Here is a 21,169-nt window from a genome sequence, read left to right on the forward strand (position 1 = left end):
GTGAGCGGGAGTGCGACGAGACGGATGTTGTCGTTTTTGCAAGGGGCCAAGCCGTCAAGATGGCGGCTAGTGGCGGGGAGCTTGGAGGTGTATTTGATCACCATGTCCAGAGGGCTGTATGCGACACGCGGGCCAAGTATCGGGAGGGGCGACGGCCTCGTGCTGTCAAGGTAAAGTGATTTCGGTTTCATCCTTTGTCCTTGAGAGCTTTATTTTCGCTGTAATTCCACATCCCAGCATATGTAAATAAAGGTTTGAAAGGCTGCGATCCTATCCGTCACTCATTGGAGATGGATATGAGAATCTCTGGTACTCAAGTTACCAAAGATTCTCAAAAACCCTTCGGTCAACTGCTAGAACGTCAGCTCCGCAAACACAGTGCTTTGTGTTAGTCATTGCATCTTTCATGTTTACAATAGTGCGTGGTGCGTGGTAAGCACTCAGTGAATATTTGTTCTCTCTTTGTAGTAACTTCTCCCAAGCCAACTTCTGGAAAACATGTCGATTGAAGAAAATTTATTCTTTAGTTAGATTCTCGTGGGGTGAATTTACTTTTTTTTTTTCTGCAGACAGGTTGAACAGAATGTTTCTTGTTTTCAGAGGCTTTTTTTTTTAAAGCTTTTTTACTTTAAATTCCAGTGTAAGTAATATACAGTGTTATGTTAGTTTCAGGTGGGCAATATAGTGATTCAGCAATTCTGTATATTACTCAGTATTCTTCATGATAAGTGTACTCATTAACCCTAGAGCAGTTTTTAAAAATAGCTTTGTCCTAGGCTTTTTGGGGAAGTATATTTTTATGTGTTTGCATTTCTTTTAGGTATATACAATCAATTTGGAATCTCGGTACTTGTTAATACAAGGAGTTCCTGCAGTGGGAGCGATGAAGGAATTAGTTGAGCGATTTGCTTTGTATGGTGCAATTGAACAATATAATGCTCTAGATGAATACCCAGCAGAAGACTTTACAGAAGTTTATCTTATTAAATTTATGAATCTACAAAGTGCAAGGTAATTTGCAAGTTAAGCATAAGTTTTGTCTCCCCCATCCCCATTCCTATCATTTTGGCCCTGGTTGTCCCTCGTTTATACCTGAATTACCCAATAACCTAATATTGCCCTGTATTACTCTGGTCTTACTCTAGTCTTAAGTGTTAGCCTTATCAAAACACTGTTCACATTGTGTCATTCCCATGCTTAAGAATCTTCTGTCGTGTATTGTGGTAGATTAAAAAATGGGTTTGGAGTTAAGTTTTTCAGCTCCACTGCTTACTAACATCATGACTTTGGACAAGTTGTTTAACTTCAGTAAGCCTGGTTTTTTTCTATTCTGTAAAATCTGTATGGTAAAAGGACCTATTCACTGAAGTTGTGTGAGGATAATGAGATAACCTATGTAAAGGGCTAAGTGTAGTGCCTCCTGTTCAGAATGCAGTAAACGTTAGGTATTGAAGTTCTTATATTGTTATGCATCTATGTGAATTGACCCCATTTTTTCCAGTCTTCTCTGTAACATAAATTCTGCTCCAATAAGGCTGAAGTATGAAATGCCTTACCTAGTTTTATGTTGACCCCATTCTTGTCACTAATTTGCTCCAAGACTCATCCTTCTTTGGCTGTTGCCATTCATAGTTTCTTTATTATATTTTTTAAAGATTTTAAGTAATCTCTATACCCAACATGGGGTTCAAACTTACAACCCCAAGATCAAATGTTGCATGCTCTACACAGCTAAGCCAGCCAGCCAGGAGCCCCATCATTCATATTTTCTTTCTGTACTACAAATAGCACTTGCAGCCTGCCACAAAAGCAATTGATTTTATGTAGTTGTATATTATTCTCAGTTTGCTCTTATATGTAATCTCACTTCCCCTAATCACTTCCCCCTAGCCTGCTCTTCATGGTCAGGGAAACATATTTGCTAGAACTTTTGCACCTCCCATAGCACATAGTACATTATGTGAAGTTCAGTATCTTGATTCAAATTGTAGCTCTACAAACCAATGTGACCATGGCTAAGTTATAAATCTTCCTAGGCCTCAGTTTCATCGTAGGGTTTTTATGAAGTATTAATTCAGGTGAAGCATTTCAGGCACTGCCTGGTGCATGAAAAATCTCAGTATTTTTATCATTATCCCTGGGCACAGAAGTACTTAAATATTTATTGTAGTATAATGCCTGGCCAGTCATAAATGTTTAATAAATATTTGTTGAATACCATTCTTTGACTTTGTCATTGATTAGTTATATATTTAGCATTTACTCAATTACTGAAGATTTTATAATTATAATATTATTAATTTTTTTATTTTTTATTTAAAAAAATTTTTTTTCAACGTTTATTTATTTTGGGGACAGAGAGAGACAGAGCATGAACGGGGGAGGGGCAGAGAGAGAGGGAGACACAGAATCGGAAACAGGCTCCAGGCTCTGAGCCATCAGCCCAGAGCCCGACGCGGGGCTCAAACTCACGGACCGCGAGATCCTGACCTGGCTGAAGTCAGACGCCCAACCGACTGCGCCACCCAGGCGCCCCAATATTATTAATTTTTATATATGAATCCCATCATAGGAACAAAACTGTGGTGAAAAGACTAAACTGGGTATGAGCTAACTCTTAAGGGCCATTTAATTTAACACAGAGAAATCTGTATTTCATGACCATAGATTGTGTACCTCAGGTTAACTGCTGGGGATCCTAAGTTGGTTAAAGGGGGTCTGGATATGTGTGGATGACTTAGCTCAAAACCTGTTAGCACTATAGAGAGTTCTAAGAGTATTCCCTACATCAGTAGAATCAATACCATCCATAAGGAGAACATCTTAATTCCCAACCCATAGGAAGTATATACACATAACACAAGCTGAACTTTACTGTTTAGATCAATGCACTGTATCCTAGTTCAGCTATTATCCTAAGTAAGTCAAGATTAATAAACCATGCTATCATGTATTTCTGTTTAGGACAGCCAAGAGAAAAATGGATGAACAGAGTTTCTTTGGTGGATTGCTTCACGTGTGCTATGCTCCAGAATTTGAAACAGTTGAAGAAACTAGAAAAAAATTACAGGAGAGGAAGGCTTATATAGCAAGAACTACTAAAAATAAAGGTATGGAAAGCCTGTTACTAAACACCTTCAACGTGTAAGGCACTCTGCTAGGTATATCATCCCATCAGAGCTCCCACTCTGGTGGGAAGAGAGGCAAATAAATGATCACAATATTTAAGAAGTCTGCAGCACTCTTATGGAATATGGGCTGGAAAGGGAGAGATGTTGGTTTGTGGAAGCCTTCCTATAGGATGAGAGAGGTGGCTGAGTTTTGAAGGAGTAGACATTACTCAGGAGGCGAGAGGAAGAGATGGAAAGGTAGGCCAGGTAGAAAGTTTAAAGGTCCAGAGGAATAAATGAGCAGTATGCGTTTGAAGGAACTATGAATAGTACAGGATAACCGCAACACAGGGATTGCAGTGAGAGGGAAGATTAGAGAAGAGGACAGGAACTGAATCATGAAGGGCATTGTGTCACAGGCTGCGGAATTAAGGTTTGACCTAAAGGCAATGAGAAACAATTATGATTTGCAGACCAGTTACCAACTGCTAATCTAAAACTGCTAATTGTGGAAAAGTTCCACTTTTGACCAGCAGCTGGCCAGGTGCCCCATATGCCCAACTGAGTTTCCCTAGACACAAATTCTAGGTGCCTGGAATGGAGCCATGGGCTTTGGTACATGGACTGTAGGAACAGAGTACTCAGAATTGGACTGAAATAATGTGTGTGGTCTGAAATCTGAATAGTACTGGAAATCCACATTACAAAATATCTACCCTTTAGTTGAAGGACAAAGTCATTGTGCAGACACCTACTGAATATAATGAGTGATTAGGGAAAGGGCAGGTGGCAGAGGTGAAGAGAGATAGAAGATAGGAAGACTCTTGGAAAACTTACCTGAAAATTGGCAAGAGAGCTGTTGAGAGTCCCTGATCACTTGTAGACAATGAACTTTTAACCTGTGGGATATGTGAATAGCTCCAGGAGAACTTACGTTTGTGTGCCAAATAAAATTACAAAATATGGGTCCAGCCTGTTGCCTCCTTTAAAAACTAACAAACACCAACTAAGCAACATGATACATTCATGTAGTAGAATGCTCCAAAGCTGTAAAAAAAGGAGCATTCTATGTAATGACCTAGGAAAAAAAAAATCTCTAAGATCTACAATTAAGTGGAAAACACAAAGGTGCAGAGAAATGGCTATTATGGGGGAAAAAAGAGGAGTAGGCAGGGGGAAGAAAAGTAAGACCTACTGGACAGATAAATAAAGTAAGAATGGGATTACTTATGGGCAGAGGGTAGAAATCAGGCATATAGGGGGTAAAGAAAGTGTGAAGCGTGACACTAATATACCCTTTATACTTTTTAAACACATGAATGTATTACCTGCTCAAGAAAAAAAAATTTTCAGGGTAGCATTTGTTAACATTTTAAAGTAGTGTTTGTTTTTAAAATCACACATTTCCAAATAATGAAAACAGTAAACAAACCATTTTTTTCCTCTTCTCTCCTCTTTTAAATTGTAATATAAAGATCATTACGTGACAAAGAAGAAACTGGTTACGGAGCTTAAAAACACACAAGATTTTAGACAGGACTTCCATTCAGAGACCTCTGGATGTGCAGCCACTTTGAACACTTCTACTGGCAACTCAGATCCTTGTCTTCCTTATTCTTGTGAATTGCCTTTATGTTATTTTTCCTCGAAATGTACATGTTCATCAGGGGAGCATATGGACAGGGCATCAAACTTCTCTCAGGATGGTAGAAACCATGAAGAAACATTGGAGCATTGTATGCACAGTGACTCTTTGCAGAAAATACAGGTGAAACCGTTTAAAAATTCATCAGCCTGCCCTGGCGCACAGAAGGCTATTACTTCTTCAGAGGCAGTTGACAGATTTATGCCTAGGACAACACAACTGCAGGAGCGGAAAAGAAGAAGAGAAGATGATCGTAAAATTGGAACTTTTCTTGGAACAAGCACTAGTAGTAATGAGGTTATGATTGGGCCTCTGTTACCAGACTTACCCAAAGTGGATATGCACGATGACTCGTTGAACACGACAGCAAATTTAATTCGGAATAAACTTAAAGAGGTAAGATCATTTTTAAAAAAACTGTTTTAAGAGACCATTTGGTTATAGGGCTAACAACTAAATGGAGATTTGTGGCAACTAAAGTATTGTCATTAATTTTTTTTGTTTTTGGTTTTTTGATGTGTTTTTCTACAGTTCCTGTTGAATTAACTGAATCTGACGAACAGAAAAGTATGTGCTTTGATATCATCAGCCTTTGCTTTGAACAGTGAGCAGAACAGGGGCGCCTGGTGGCTCAGTCAATTAAGCATTTGACTCTTGATTGCAGCTCAGGTCATGAACTCTTGGTACATGAGTTTGAGCCCTGCATCAGGCTCTCTGCTGTCAGCAAGGAGCCTGCTTTGGATCCTCTGTCCACTTCTCTCTGCTCCTCCCCCACTTGTTCTCTCTGTCTCAAGAATAAACATTAAAAAAATGAACAGAACATATTCTATGTCATTCTAGGTACAAAACATAAAAGCAGTGGTTTCAGTCCGTGAGATCAATCTGTGAGTGGAGCCCAGGCCCTCTCTTTTTAAAGCTCCCCAAATGGTTCTATTATGAGTCAAAGTACAGAATTATTGTGTTGAAGGAAAACTTTTTTTTTTTTAATTTTTTTTTTCAACATTTATTTATTTTTGGGACAGAGAGAGACAGAGCATGAACGGGGGAGGGGCAGAGAGAGAGGGAGACACAGAATCGGAAACAGGCTCCAGGCTCTGAGCCATCAGCCCAGAGCCTGACGCGGGGCTCGAACTCACGGACCGCGAGATCGTGACCTGGCTGAAGTCGGACGCCCAACCGACTGCGCCACCCAGGCGCCCCTTGAAGGAAAACTTTTTCTCAAGTTCAGTGTTCTTACAAATTACATCAAAATGGTTTTTGCTTCTTTGATAAAGATAGCCATAGAATGAGGTGAGATTATTCTAAAGACTAGGCCCTAAGGTCTGCATTTCAAAATGTAAACTTCTTAAATAGATTACAACTCAACTGTCCTAATTAAGTACTAATTTTTTTACATATTTACATAATCATTTTCCATTTTCTAAGCACAAATAAAAGAAAGCTAACGTTTTTTGTTTTTTTTTTTTAATTTTTTTTTTTTTTAATGTTTATTTATTTTTGAGACAGGGAGAGACAGAGCAGGAACGGGGGAGGGTCACAGAGAGAGGGAGACACAGAATCTGAAACAGGCTCCAGGCTCTGAGCTGTCAGCACAGAGCCTGATGCGGGGCTCGAACTCACAGACCGTGAGATTATGACCTGAGCCGAAGTCGGACGCTTAACCGACTGAGCCACCCAGGCGCCCCGAAAGCTAACATTTGAGTTAGCTTTTGAAAGATAGCTTTTTGGGGGGTAAACCTTTTATAAATCAAACTGAGGGAAAGGAACCTTCTTTTAAACTTTAACTCTGGAGGTTCAGAAAGTGCTTTTCACACAGTTGTAAATGTATTTTACAATGTGATTAAGGGAATCTAAGGTAGCTTCATTTGTTTTATGTATATGTTTTTACCTGAAAATTACTATCTGATTAAGGATGAGGGCTTATGTTATAATATTAAAAGTCTGTGAACACAATTTCCATGCTTAAGCCTCTTTTTAAATGTTTGAGTTTGTGCTGGCCCTTTTCTTCCTGCAGCTACAGTTGAACTGAGGCATAGATGCGGATACATAGCTCCCTCAGCCAGAAATGACTATATTTTCAAGAAAAAAGTTGTTAGGTCCAAATCCTAAGTAAGGAGACAATAGAACAACAAAATGGAGAAATACTGAATACAACTTACACAGTTTCTAATAATTTTACATGTTAAGTGAAGACTGTCTTACTCTGCTTTAACTCATTGTCAACTCTTTTTCCAATGATGTGTTTAGTTTCACTTCCCTAGGAAATTGAGGATTATACCATTTTCTACTTATTTCTCCAATTTTTCATATTCCCCCCCCCCCCCCCGGTCAAGCCTCCATGTCTGTAAATACATCAAATATTATCAGTGTTTCAGGTTACACAGAATGGAGATCTCTATCTGTGTCTATAAAATAGCAAGTGACTTCACATCTATAAAGGATTGTTAAAGTAGAGTATATGTTTACTCTTATCCCCTCAAGTTTTGTTTTGTTTTTTTTTTTTTTCTTGTTAAATGGCTTTAGAAATTTTACTCCCATCAGTGTTTGGACAGAAAACTTTGTGCGTAGACCATAGGCTGTAACCTGAAATTGGGCTAACTGCCTTAAATGTGACAGCAAGAATTGAACTACTAGATGTATCTCCTACCTCTCCTAATAGTTTATTTATTCTTGTACTATAAAAACTAAGTTTTGGTGGTTCTCTTTTTTTTAAACTAGGTAATTTCATCTACGCCAAAACCTCTAGAAGACAAGCTGGAAGATGTACATACAAGTCGTCCGTTAAAACAAAGAAGAAGAATATAGATTGCCAGCAGCAAATTATATTTTCTAAGGGACTATTTATCTTTTATTTTTTAGCCTATCATTTTAATTCTTTAAGAGATTTTACTGCTGGTATTTTTTAGTGCACTCCTCTTTGTGATACCATTCAAGCTATTGTATCTAATAAAGGTTCATCTTTTAAAATTAGCTTATCATTCACAGAATACATGTCAGCCAAATATGTTCCTTAAAAAAAAAAAAAAAAAAAAGGGGGGGCGCCTGGGTGGCGCAGTCGGTTAAGCGTCCAACTTCAGCCAGGTCACGATCTCGTGGTCCGTGAGTTCGAGCCCCGCGTCGGGCTCTGGGCTGATGGCTCAGAGCCTGGAGCCTGCGTCCGATTCTGTGTCTCCCTCTCTCTCTGCCCCTCCCCCGTTCATGCTCTGTCTCTCTCTGTCCCAAAAATAAATAAACGTTGAAAAAAAAAAAAAATTAAAGTTTTCCGGAAGCTCCATCCAGTGACTTTGGTTACATTTTATTGGCTAAAACTGGGCTCATGGCTGTTCCTAACTGGGGAGGTCTGAAATGGTGAATGTTTTAGGTTTCCAACTTCTCTGGTTGAGGAAGCAGGAGAAAAGAGGGTTGTGAAAGTATTTCCCACAGGGGCCAAGGTCATTGGCTAACTTAAAAATAAAATTAGTTTATCATTACTTAATATTACAGAAAGTGTTTTTCTATTATTACTTCTCACTTTGCAATAGTTATATGTAAATTAAGTGAACAAAAGATAAAAATTTTACAATGCAAATAAAGACAGGCAACCAGGATCTGTTTCTGATTTTAATGCAAGTATCAAGTGTTTCACATTCAAAAACTAGAATTCAGGATGTGTCTGAATGCCAGGGCTTCAAAATCAATACAATTCTGTAAAGTAAAAAAGTTAAACTATTAGAACAAAGCTGAAATTAGGAGCCTATATTCTTTCGTTAGTCTCTACGAAGAATTTGCTTATCTATGGCAGAAACAAATCTGTATTTGTCAATGCTAGACTGCTAACCAGTACATTTAGCATACCTACATTGTTTGTCCTATCAGACTACAAAATTGGAAACTGGAACAAGTATGTTCAAGCTGTGTCCTTTTTTTTTTTTTTTAAACTGCTAAAAATACCTTGAGAAGGCCCATACCAAACTGTCTGTTTTTCTTTTCTCTATATACCTAAAGGCCTCTTACCTAATGGATTGAATTTGAACATACCGGTTAAGAAGGTTCATCATCAGTTATGACCTGATTCAAACTTGCTGGGATGGCACCAAATGGTAGATGGTATTAAAAGAAGCTGGAGGCAAGGGGTTTGGCCTCACTTCCTTGTAAGGTAATTAATTATTTTTTTCTGCTGAACTCCCAGGTAAAAGACATGTTAGAGACCCAAGCATAGAATTGGAAAGAGCAAGTTACTATCTACAACATGCTTCTGACTTTAAGGTGCTATGAATTTCTACCTCAGGGTCGTATTAAAATGTAGATTCTGATAGTGGTGGCCAGAAGCTGGTGGATGATGGGAATGCAGAACGGTTTACAGTTTTCCAAGATGGAAAGCAGTCTGGAGATTGGTTGTACAACATTGTGAATGTACTTAACATCACTGAACTGTATGTTTACAATTGGTTAAGATGGGTAAATTTTGTGTTAGATGTATTTTACCACAACTGAAAAAAAAATTATCTGACAGCCTTAAAAGGAGGAGCTGCTCAGTGGGTTCAGTTTTGTTGAATGGATTCCTGATCTTCTCAGGACTTTGCAGGATCTTTCCAGTGACCATGTGGAAGCCAGCATGCCTCCCCATCCCCACCAACATGCACAATATTTGATCAAGATGAATGGAAGTAACCTTTGCTGTGTCAAGCATCATAAAAACAACAACAACAACAACGATTGAGTCAGTTGGTTTGGGTTGGGGCCTGAGATTCCCCATTTTCCCCAGGTTCTTAGGTGACACCATTGCTGCTGGTGAGTAGCAAGGTTCTCAGTAACTGGGCTACTGAGTTCTGGGAGCAACTGGAGATCTGTTGGTGTTCCATCTGACCTAACTAGCTGCTCCAATCCAGTCCATTCTATGTGGCTTCCTCCATCAGTCTCAAAATGAGAAGTGTGCCTTTCACACACTGCATTTTACTATTTATTTCCAGGAATAAACTACAGTGGGACAAGTTAGAGAAATGAGCCGAAGATAGCATAGGAGAACTTAACACGCAAGTTTGTGCATAAAATCGCCATCTAGATCACTGCAGAGAATTAAAAAGTTTCTACTTTCTTCTTCAAAGGAAGAATTAAAGGAAATTTTAATGTGTTAAATTATTAGGCTGGCTCTTCTGGCTCAGAAAACTTGTCAAATTCATACATGAAAAGCCTTCCTAAGCACAAAGACTATAAAGTACTTTAAATGTATTCAGGATTTTTAATAATGATTCTCATGGTTTGGCAACATTTGGGTTGAAAGAGATCAAATTTTGTCCTGGCAGTTATGGTGGGTACTTGCTGAGTACACTGTTCAATGTTCTATCCCTTAAGCATGCCAATAGACTCTATAGTTTTCTTTGGGAAAATTCAACATACAAGAAATCAGGAATTGTGTATAGCTAAAGAGGCTGCAAGCTCAAAAAGTCTGTTGAATAGAATCCTCACTATTGTTGATTCCCAAAACGTGAGGATGGAGCTGAGATCGTCATGGTTGCCTGAACTTCAGCTGTGGGCTAAAGCCCCTACAGAGGTGAGTGTCCAGCAGGTATTACTGTCTGATCCCTTAAAAACTTTGCTCTTAACCACTTTGAGCTATTGGCACTGTACCTTTGCTTCTGGTAAACACGGTCCAAATACCTCCAACAAAAGTCTCTCTTCTCTAACTGCTTTCTCAAAGTCTGCAAAAGATATCTTGCCATCGTTGTCATAATCCTAGAGAGGAAGATGAGTTCTTGATAAACGATAGAGTAGTTTTTAATTTCGCATGGGAAATAACTCTTTGCCAAGTAAAACTATTAGTTTACATTTCTGTGGGCACTACTTACATACATCAAAAGGTACTTATTTATCAAGGCTACTTACTTTATTCCTGGAAGTCTGTTTAGAATACCTGTTATTAGAGGTTGAAAGTTTGTGTCCCTCTTGCCTCTAAATCCAATGTTAATGCCCCCAATGTGATGATTTGGGAGGTGTCTTTGGGAGGTAATTAGGTTTAGATGAGGTATTGAAGGTGGAGCCCCCATGATATAATTAGCATCTCTGTAAGTAGAGACCAGAGCTCCCTCTCTCTGCCATGTGAGGACACATTGAGGTGGTGGCTGTCTGCAAGCAAGGAAGAGCACCCTCACTATGGAAGCAAATTGACTGGCACCTTGATCTTGGACTTCCCAGTCTCAGGATTTTTTTTTTAAGATTTTATGTATTTTATTTCATTTTTAATATTTTTAAATTATTTTTGAGAGAAAGGCAGAGTGTGAATGGGTGAGGGGCAGAAAGAGAGGGAGACACAGGATCCGAAGCAGGCTCCAGGCTCTGAGCCATCAGCACAGAGTCCAGTGCGGGGCTTGAACTCACAAATCACGAGATCATGGCCTGAGCCGAAGTTGGACATTCAACTGACTGAGCCACTCAGGCAGACTTTATTTTTAAGTAATCTCTACACCCAACAGGGGCTCGAACTTACAACCCTGAGATAAAGAGTCACACATTCCACCAACTGAGCCAGCCAGGCACTCCCCAGTCTCAGGATTTTGAGAAACAAATTCCTATTGTCTAAGTCACCCAGTCTGGTATTTTGTTACGGCAGTCCAAGCAGACTAAGACACCTGAGTTACCTTAAATATATAAAATATGGTCGTGTCTCTAAAGGATTTATACTGTAACTGGGGAGTAAAACAAAAAGAGGACACATATTATAGTGCTACATTTGTGATAAAATCAGTGCCATAGGGCAAAGATTCTCAAACTTAATTTTTAGTAGTAGAATTTGTTCCTCAAAGGATCTCTGACTTGAGAGCTCATCATGTAAAAAGGATAAAAGTGAAGTTACTCACTTAAGGAGCAAGGCACTGGGAGTCAGAGCAGTAACAGTTCAAGATGGACTAGCATCATAAGAAGATGCTTGCAGACTAATGGGAGGCCTTTAAGGATGATCGAGAGGACTTTTAGGTAGCTGAAGAGGTCTAGGGTGGAAATGCAGAAGAATGGCCCAAACTGAAGTCTGACAACATGAGGCGATGTAAGTCAGGAAGAAGACAGACCTGCCTGGAGTGGAGCATTAATGACAGGGACTGTGGGGGATTAAATCACGGGAGGGGCAGGGGACCATATATGTAGATTATAAATGCTTTAACTGCTTAATTCAGTTTGGGTTTGATTTGATGGGTCCTTGTTTTTTCACTTCTGAGCATAACTCAGGGTTGCTGAGAGTCTAACTTAGAGAAAGGTTTGAATAATTACCAGAAAAAAATTCACTCCAGGGGCACCTGGGTGGCTCAGTCAGTTAAGCGTCCGACTTCGGCTCAGGTTATGATCTCATGGTTCATGAGTTTGAGCCCCATGTCAGGCTCTGTGCTTACAGCTCAGAGCCTGGAGCTTACTTCAGATTCTGTATCTTCCTCTCTCTCTGCCCCTTCCCCGCTCATGCTTTGTCTCTCTCTCTCTCTCAAAAATAAATAAAAATTAAAAAAGGAAAAATTTCACTCCATAACATGTCCTTTAAAAAAAGAAGAGGGATGCCTGGGTGGCTCAGTAGATTAAGTGTCCAACTTCTGCTGAGGTCATGATCTCGCAGTTTGTGGGTATGAGCCCTGCGTCGGGCTCTGTGCTATAGCTCAGAGCCTGGAGCATACTTTGAATCCTGTGTTTCCCTCTCTCTCTGCCCCTACCCCGCTCATGCGCGCACGCTCCTCTCTCTCTCAAAAATAAGTAAACATTAAAAAAAATTAAAGGGGTGTCTTGGTGTTTCAGTCAGTTAAGTGTCCGACATTGGCTCAGGTCATGATCTCATGGTTCATGGGTTCGAGCCCCCGCATCAGGCTCTGTGCTGACAGCTCAGAGCCTGGAGTCTGCTTCAGATTCTGTGTCTCCTTCTCTCTTTCTGCCCCTCCCCTGTGTTCATGTTCTGTCTCTCAAAAATAAATGTTAAAAAAAAATTTGTTTTTAATTAAACAAGAAAAGAGTGAATTTGGAATTGGGGAAAATACTGTCTCTCAAGAAGTCTACCCTCAGCCCTAGCAGTGGCTAGTGAGAGTAATTCCTAATCCCAAGAAGGCTCTGCACTACAAGGGTAGATGTGGAGCTCGAACCCACAAAACCTATGAGATCATGATCTCAGCTGAAACCAAGAGTCAGATGCTTAACTGACTGAGCCACCCAGGCGTCCCCAGCGAGAGTATTTCTGAAGGAAGAAGGTATGCTGGAGTCTGTGTTAGCTGAATCTAAGACTTGGCAGCCCCCATCATCTATTTCTTTCCTTATCTCCAGAGTAATGGAAGTGAGCTGGGTCCAGAATGCTTTAGAGTTAACAACTTTTCACTGGTATCCAGGATAGGGGCATAGTAAGAAAAGGGAAGAAATCACTATGTCCATAATAAAGTGGTACTTTTTGTTTCATTGAAAGAAGAATTCTGCACCCCATTTTCTATCATGATTTTGGGCAAAACTATTAGTATTTCTGTTTTCTCATCTGTAAAATAGAGATAGTAATTTCTACTGCATAGGGTTGTTTTGAGGGTAAAATGAGTTCCTATAATTAAAGTTCTATGAAGGCCCTTGGCATATAGTTAAGTACTTTATAAGGGACAGCTATTTTAATTATTATGTTATTTTGTTATAACGAATGTTTAGATGGATTGGAGGGCTAAGGTCATGCAGACAGACTAGAGTGGCATCCAATTTTACACAAACTGAATCTGCTGCACCACTCCCTCCCAACCCCCACATTGAGTAAAATATTTTAAAATAATACAGTTCATATTTTGTGTAGTGATTCATTTAATCACCCAGCCATTCCATAAGTATTTATTGAGCACCCAGTATCATCCAGGCACTGTTGTAGGCAATGGATAGAGCAGAGAACAAAATCTCCTGTCCTCATAAAGGTTACTTTCATTATAAAGGGAAATAAATAATTTCTTTGTCTTTAGCTTTCCCCAATATCTGCTTATAGGTTTTCATTCTTACCATTTTTTTCAGTGTTATATCTACCAACTCTTTTATTCCTTCATCATTCTCTTCTTCAGATGACTGTTGGTGTAGACTGTTCTTTAACATGTCAAATATCTCTTCTCGAGAAATGTAACCATCACCATTCAAATAGTAAACTTCAAAACAGACTGTCCAAAGCACAAGAAATGTAAAGACTTGGATAAGAACAGTTAAAATATCACTATTCTCCTTAAGTTATTTTAGTATATAGTTTTTAAAAAGATAAAAACAATTTATACAACCTATAATTATTGGTCTATGACTGATGAATTTTAAAATAAAGCACCTTTTATACTTATTGGCACAAGATTAAATACTCCTTGGAATGTGGAATTTGAAATTGAGAGTTTAAAAATGTTATGAAACCTGAAACCATGAAACTGTTAGAAGAAATCATAGGAACAAGTTCCTTGACACGGGTCTTGGTGATGATTTCATGGCTATGACACCAAAAGCACAAGCAACAAAATAAAAACACAAGTGGGACCACATCAAACTAAAAAGCTTCTGCATAGTAAAAGAAACCATCATCAAAATGAAAAGACAACCTGTGAAATGGGAAAATAATATTTGCAAACAATACCAGATAAGGTGTTAATATCCAAAATATATAAGGAACTCCTACAACTCAATAGCAAAAAAGAAAAAAAAATTAAAAATAGGCAAAGGACCTGAATAGACATTTCTCCGAAGAAGATAAATGAAAAGCCAACAGCTATAGGAAAAGATGCTCAACATAACTAATCATTAGGGAAATGCAAATTAAAACCACAATGAGATATCACCGCATGCCTGCAAGAATGGCTATCATTAAAACAAACAAATAAACAAAAAATGCCAAAAATAAGATAAAAAATGCTGGTGTGGATGTGTAGAAAAGGGAACACTTATTTGCCGTTGTTACAATTATAAATTGGTAGAGCCACTATGGAACATAGTATGGAGGATCCTCAAAATATTAAAAATAGAACTTCCATATAACCCAGCAATTCTATGTGTGGGAATATATCCAAAGGTAATGAAAACACTAACTCAAAAAGATATCTGCACCTCCATGTTCATAGCAGCATTATGTACAATAGCCAAGGTTTGGAAACAATCTAAGTTTCTATCAATGGATGAATAAATATAAATAAGAATATTACTCAGCCATAAAAAATGAGAAAATGCTATCATTTGCAATAACGTAGGTGAAACTTGAAGGCATATGGTAAGGAAAATAATTGAGACAGGGAGTGACAAATACTCTATGACCTCCCTTATATGTGGAATCCCCAAAACAAAAACAAAACAAAACAAACAAGAAACCTGACAATAACAACAGACTCATAGAAAAAGAGATCAGACTTGTGGTGATCAAAGATGGGCAGTTGGAGGGAGGGGGAACTAGAGGAAGATGGCTAAAAGGCACAAACTTCCAGTTATGAGATAAATATGTACTAGGAAAGTAACATACAACATGAAGACCATAACTAACACTGATGTATGATATATAGAAAAGTTGTTAAGAGAGTGAATTCTAAGGGTTCTCATCACAAGGAGAAATATTTTTTTTTCCTTTATACTTTTCTTCTTATTGTATCTATATAAGAAGATGGATGTTAGCTGAACCTATTGTGGTAATCATTTTGTAGTATATGTACAACTGATCTGTATGCCTTAAATTTATAAAGTGATATATGTCAATTATTTCTCAATAAAACTAGAAAAATAAAAGAATTTGGGGGAAAAAAAGTAGTTGATAAAGATGCAGATTCCTGTTCACCTGTATCTAGATGGGAGAGGAAACAGTTACAGATTAGATATCAAGTGATCTTTGTGAGGAACAGATTTGATACCAAATCTTCATAATTAAAAAAACAAATAAATGGGGATGCCTGGGTGGCTCAGTCAGTTAAGCTTCCAAGTTTGGCTCAGGTCATGATCTCAATGTTCATGACTTGCACACTCTCTCAAAAATAAATAAACATTTTTAAAAAAACACACAAATAAACAGAACTTTTCCTGATATAGCACAAAATAAGAGTATGGATTCCTTGGTGGTAGTAGCTCAGAGAATGCTATTTTAAAACGTTCCCAAGGTAAAACCGATGTAGCCAGTTGAAACCAGTCTTCAATCCACATTGGAGAATCAGTCTTATAGGTACTTTACATTGTAGCCTTAATTTAAAAAGCAGCTCCTTAAAGGGGTGCCTGGGTGGCTCAGTTGACTGAGTGTCTGAGTCTTGGTTTATGCTCAGGATGATTCATGGTTTGTGGGTTCGAGCCCCGTGTTGGGTTCTGCACTGTCAACACGGAGCCTGCTGGGGATTCTCTCTCCCTCTCTCTGCCCCTCCATACTTCCATGCTGTCTCTCTCAAAATAAACACTAAAAAAAAAAAAAAGTGGCTCATTAGAAATTTACATACCTAAGATTTTTCTTTCTGTCTTGGCATTTATGAACTATGTTTTAATATACTACATTATCTACGTTGGGGACTTCTTGTTTCTGTAATACTTTTTGTTGTTGTTCATGTATTTATTTTGAGAGAGAGAACACAATTGGGAGAAGAGAGAGACTCTCAAGTGCGCTAACAGCAGAGCCCTATGTGGGGCTCAATCTCACCAACTGTGAGATCATAACCTGAGCTGAAATCAAGAGCCAGTCTCTTAACCGACTAAGCCACTCAAGGACCGCCCCCTGCCTTTTTTTTTTTTTTAAGTTGGAATACTTTAGGGGCACTTGGGTGGCTAAGTGGGTTAAGAGTCTGACTCTGGATTTCAGCTCAGGTTGTGATCTCCCAGTTTGTGGGATCGAGCCCCACGTCAGACTCTGTTCTGACAGCGGGGAGCCTTCCTGAGATTCTCTCTCTCCTTCTCTCTCTGCCCCTCCCCTGCTCATGCTCTCTCTCTCTCAAAATAAATAAACTTAAAAAAAAATAAAGTTGGGGCGCCTGGGTGGCGCAGTCGGTTAAGCGTCCGACTTCAGCCAGGTCACGATCTCGCGGTCCGTGAGTTCGAGCCCCGCGTCGGGCTCTGGGCTGATGGCTCAGAGCCTGGAGCCTGTTTCCGATTCTGTGTCTCCCTCTCTCTCTGCCCCTCCCCCATTCATGCTCTGTCTCTCTCTGTCCCAAAAATAAATAAACGTTGAAAAAAAAATTAAAAAAAAAAAAAAAGTTGGAATACTTTGAAATCAATGACGTTAATTTAGGTACTTGAAACTATAAACAAACAATACCTTCTGTGTTCAGAGATAACCATCAATTCCAATTTGTAGATATTAATAGTCCTTTTCCTCTTCTCTGTCCCCACTGTTATTTCCTAGGTAACTTCAACAATCTAGGAAACTCTCCTGCCTCCATCCAATATTTCATTATTTATTATAGTTGATTCACAGCTGTCCTCTTAGGGAATGTTGGGGAGAGGAATGTTGCTCAGTAGACGATTCAACCTTAATAATACACATTCAGTTGACCTTAATACTACATGTCTCAACATCAGTTCTACCAACTCCACATGTTCATTCCTGTTGGTTAGCCTGCTCTTCCTTCTAGTTTCTTTCTGCTCAAGATTTACAAGAATTAACTGAAATGCTATTCTGTGGAACAGTCTTCTGATCCACCAGATCCACTAGAAAGCACTTTCTCATCACTCCCATATAGTATTTTGAAAATACATAGATTTTGAAGTAATCATGTTATATTATGGTTATTGGTTTATATGTATTATGTGACCCAGAAATGAGCATCTCCTGTAGAATGACACAAATAAAAGACAATAATGTATAGACTTCAAAAAAAAATATGATGAAGCTGCAATAAAAGAGATCTCTTTTTACTTTTATATTTGCTTTTTTTTTTAAAGTTTATTTATTTATTTTGAGGGAGAGCTAGGGAGGGGCAGAGAGAGGGAGAGAGAGACATTCCCAAGCAGGTTCCACACTGTCAGTGAGGAGCCTGATGCGGGGCTCAAACCTATGAACTGTGAGGTAATGACCTGAGCTGAAACCAAGAGTCAGACACTTAACCAAATGAGCCAGCCAGGTGCCCCAATAATTTCTTTTTAAGTAAACTCTATACCCAACATGGGGCTAGAATTCACAACCCAGAGATCAAGAATCGTGTGCTCTTGAGCCAGCCAGGTACCCCTAGAAGTAAATATTTTTTTAAACCTTTGGTCATGCAATACATATATACACATGTGTACACATACGTGTGTGTATATCTCATTATTCTCTTACATAGAGTACAAAAACTAAGTACAAACTTCAGCATATCACTGGCAAAGAACATTTTTCAGTATATCTGTGTAGTGAGTCCATCATCTCCTTGGAAGTCTGCCCATCTGCACTACCCAAAATGACCACTCTCTCCCTGAAGAGGGACTTCTGTGACTTCTATACATTCATTCATGCCACAGATGACCTTACTCAGGTCCTGAGAATACAGTAATGAAGGAGCTCTTCTGGAGTTCGCAATCTAGTTAAATGTTTTAGCAAAAGCAATAGAATCAATATAAAATTCCAGAGTATCAGATTAGCTGTGTCTTTTTGTTGAGTTTCTTCAATCCATAGCATACATGTGATGTGGGGAACAAAGGCAAAAAAAAAAAAAAATTAAATTTCCTGACAACTCGTAGTGCATGGACAAGTCCTTGAGATAGGCAGAGTGACTTTCCTTTAGGAACTCAACTGCCTCTATGTCGATATTTTGCTATGGGCAAAAGGCAGTCTTAACATCAACCCAACCTCCAGTAGTCTCCTTTAATAAATAAAAATTTCTTTGGTAACCAGTTCCTTTTTCTCTACCCCCACCCCCGCCAAGTTGTATGTTAGTAAACAGTGGGCATATGACCCACTGGTATACATGTGAAGGGTCGGATGACTAAGGTTTTATTAGACAGTAGTAAATGACTTTTTCCTAACAGCTCCTCAAGGGTCTGGAAACCTTGCTTCCAAATTCCTTAGAGTCTTATTCTATCCCTAACCCCCTCCAAACTTGAAAGTATATAATCAGCCACTGTCACAACCCCAGTGCAGCTCTTTCTCCCCACAGGTCCTGTCCCCTGCTTTAATAAAACCACCTTCTTGCACCAGAGGTGTCTCAAGAATTCTTGCTTGACTGTTCACTCAGAACCCCACCATTTCCTCATCACATGCAGCTCAACCCTATGAGAAGTGGCATTTTCCCCAAATTAACATATCTTGAAATATATATGAAACAGTTTTAGGAAGTAGGATTAGAGGAGGAAAATTCATTGACAGCATGATGCTATTCAATCACATACAGCTGTATTCAGTGTCACAGCCATTTTCACCATGTATTAGTATTACCATAAGAATTTACATCCATGAAAACTTAGCTTTTCACTTCTTGGTGATACTTCTGTATAAGAGTGCTGCAACAACCTTAAGTAGCAACTATATTTCAATGTTATCCTGTGAAAAATTAAACTGGAGAAAAGTTAAGGAAAAAAAACCCCCACATAATGTTGAATGTCAATTTTACCTCAAAAAAAAAAAAAAGAAAGAAAGAAAGAAAGAAAGAAAGAAAGAAAGAAAAAAAATTAAAAGAAAAAACACAAAACAAAAAATTGTAAATGTCAAAGAAAGTTGGTGATTTTTTTTAATGTTGCTATCATTTTTTAAAATGTGTGTTTAAGAGGCACCTGGGTGGCTCAGTCGGTTAAGCCTCTGACTTTGGCACAGGTCATAATGTCAATGATTCGTGGTTTCAAGCCCCATATAGGGATCTGTGCTGACAGCTCAGAGCCTGGAGCCTGCTTCAGATTCTGTGTCTCCCTCTCTCTCTGCCCCTCTTCCGCTCGCACTCTGTCTCTCAAAAGTACATAAATACCTAAAATTTTTAAAAATAAATAAGTAAAATGTGTGTTTAACTTTAGGGATCTTTTCAACATTCCAAATCCCAATTTAAGTGGAAGAACAAGGGATAAAGATTTGTTTATTTACTCAGAATTCTGCAGTCTTTTCCTAAGCAATTTGACACTTTAAGCAATTGTTCCCTAGAAAACTGTCATTACAGCTCAGAGCCTGGAGCCTGCTTCCGATTCTGTCTCCCTCTCTCTCTGCCCCTCCCCCGTTCATGCTCTGTCTCTCCCTGTCTCAAAAATAAATAAAACGTTAAAAAAAAAATTAAAAAAAAAAACGTCATTTAAAATTGTTCCTATTCTTGGGGCGCCTGGGTGGCTCACTTGGTTGAGCATCCAACTCTTGGTTTCGGCTCAGGTCATGATCTGATGGTTTGTGTGTTCAGGCCCCATGTTGGGCTCTGTGCTGACAGTGCGGAGACTGCTTGGGATTCTCTCTCTCCCTTTCTCTCTGCTCCTCCTGCACTCTCTCTTTCTCTCTCTCTAAATAAATAAATAAACTTAAAAAAATTGTTCCTATTCTCATTCCTGGGTTCCTCACCCCAAAACCTGGACCCAGAGGTATAAAACATAGAAAATACACATCACAACAATGGTACAGACGAGGTGCGGCCAGAGCTATTCACTTCTAGGCAAAATTGTGAATGGGAAGATTTTTGTCTTTGGAATTACTAACATATCTTTCCTGTAGGAAATTCTCTCTGTAACCATTCTCCCTGTGGGCATTCTCTGTTCTCAATCTCTTTCCTCTCTTCACTGATCTACACAAATTTTAACACTAGAATATTGGTGGTTAATGTGTATTTCATTTTGTTTTGTGTCAATCCCTCACATTTATTTTCTTTGTTCAAGAGATGAGGAATGTCTTCACTGTGACTTATGCACTGCCCGATATCAAGGCGCATTTCCTGCTGAGCCCAGAGCCAACCTGGGAAACCCGGAGTTGGCACAAGCCCTGACATTGCCTTGCTCGTCTTCGCCTGGGACTTGACCCAAAGACCCATCCTGGTGACATTTAGGCATTACAGAACCAGTGAAGGAAGTGTAGGTCTAAAGGAGGGACTCTCCCAAGAAACAGACCACCCATTTCATTTGTTTTGATTTTTTTTAAAGCTGTCACAAACTATTTTTGAAAGGTTGCTATAGAGAACATTGATTTTATATTTTTAAAAATTGTTTAAGCATTCACTAAATACAAAATTGACACTGTATATTACTAAGTCAGTAATCACATATAGAAATCTTACACTTCAGCTTTTCTTCAAAAGTCCCTCGAAGAAACACTGATAATCCTTTAACCCACTCTTTCACATTTATGCAGTTATCGTGGTCTTTGTCAAACACAAAAAATACTGAAAGAAAAAGACCATAGAAGTATATTGTAATTTGAAGCTATTTTATAATTCAAATATATAAACCTACTTCCCAAATTGAGAGGAAAAAAAGGTTTTGGCCATCTTTAAGAGTCAAAATTATTGGAAATGTATGTGTGTGTGTGTGTGTGTGTGTGTGTATATAATTTGTCATTACAAAAATGTTTGCCACATATTAATTATGAACA

General features: G+C 38.7%; 2 protein-coding genes across 3 annotated transcripts in view; one reads left to right on the top strand and one right to left on the bottom strand.

The window, feature by feature from the left end:
* On the top strand, positions 1-7,725 carry RBM48 (RNA binding motif protein 48). The gene is made up of 5 exons (XM_043588848.1): positions 1-170; positions 821-1,011; positions 2,965-3,110; positions 4,586-5,151; positions 7,474-7,725. Exons 1-5 carry the CDS (start codon positions 60-62, stop codon positions 7,558-7,560), a joined length of 1,101 nt encoding a protein of 366 aa, XP_043444783.1. The 5' UTR covers positions 1-59; the 3' UTR covers positions 7,561-7,725.
* LOC122487878 (EF-hand calcium-binding domain-containing protein 1-like) overlaps positions 4,866-21,169 on the bottom strand; it is a 26,744-nt gene continuing 10,440 nt past the window's right edge. The window contains exons 3-6 of one of the 2 annotated variants that reach the window (XM_043588853.1): positions 20,856-20,960; positions 13,720-13,871; positions 10,363-10,467; positions 4,866-4,974 (exon numbers count right to left, since the gene is read on the bottom strand). In XM_043588853.1, the coding sequence (XP_043444788.1) occupies positions 4,936-4,974; positions 10,363-10,467; positions 13,720-13,871; positions 20,856-20,960 (401 nt within the window). In that variant the 3' untranslated portion in view covers positions 4,866-4,935. Of the gene's footprint in view, positions 4,975-8,342; positions 8,440-10,362; positions 10,468-13,719; positions 13,872-20,855; positions 20,961-21,169 lie in introns of those variants that run through there. The other variant, XM_043588852.1, reaches the window with a different exon arrangement.

Source organism: Prionailurus bengalensis, chromosome A2 (genome assembly GCF_016509475.1).
Source record: "Prionailurus bengalensis isolate Pbe53 chromosome A2, Fcat_Pben_1.1_paternal_pri, whole genome shotgun sequence".
Taxonomy (NCBI): Eukaryota; Metazoa; Chordata; class Mammalia; order Carnivora; family Felidae; genus Prionailurus; species Prionailurus bengalensis.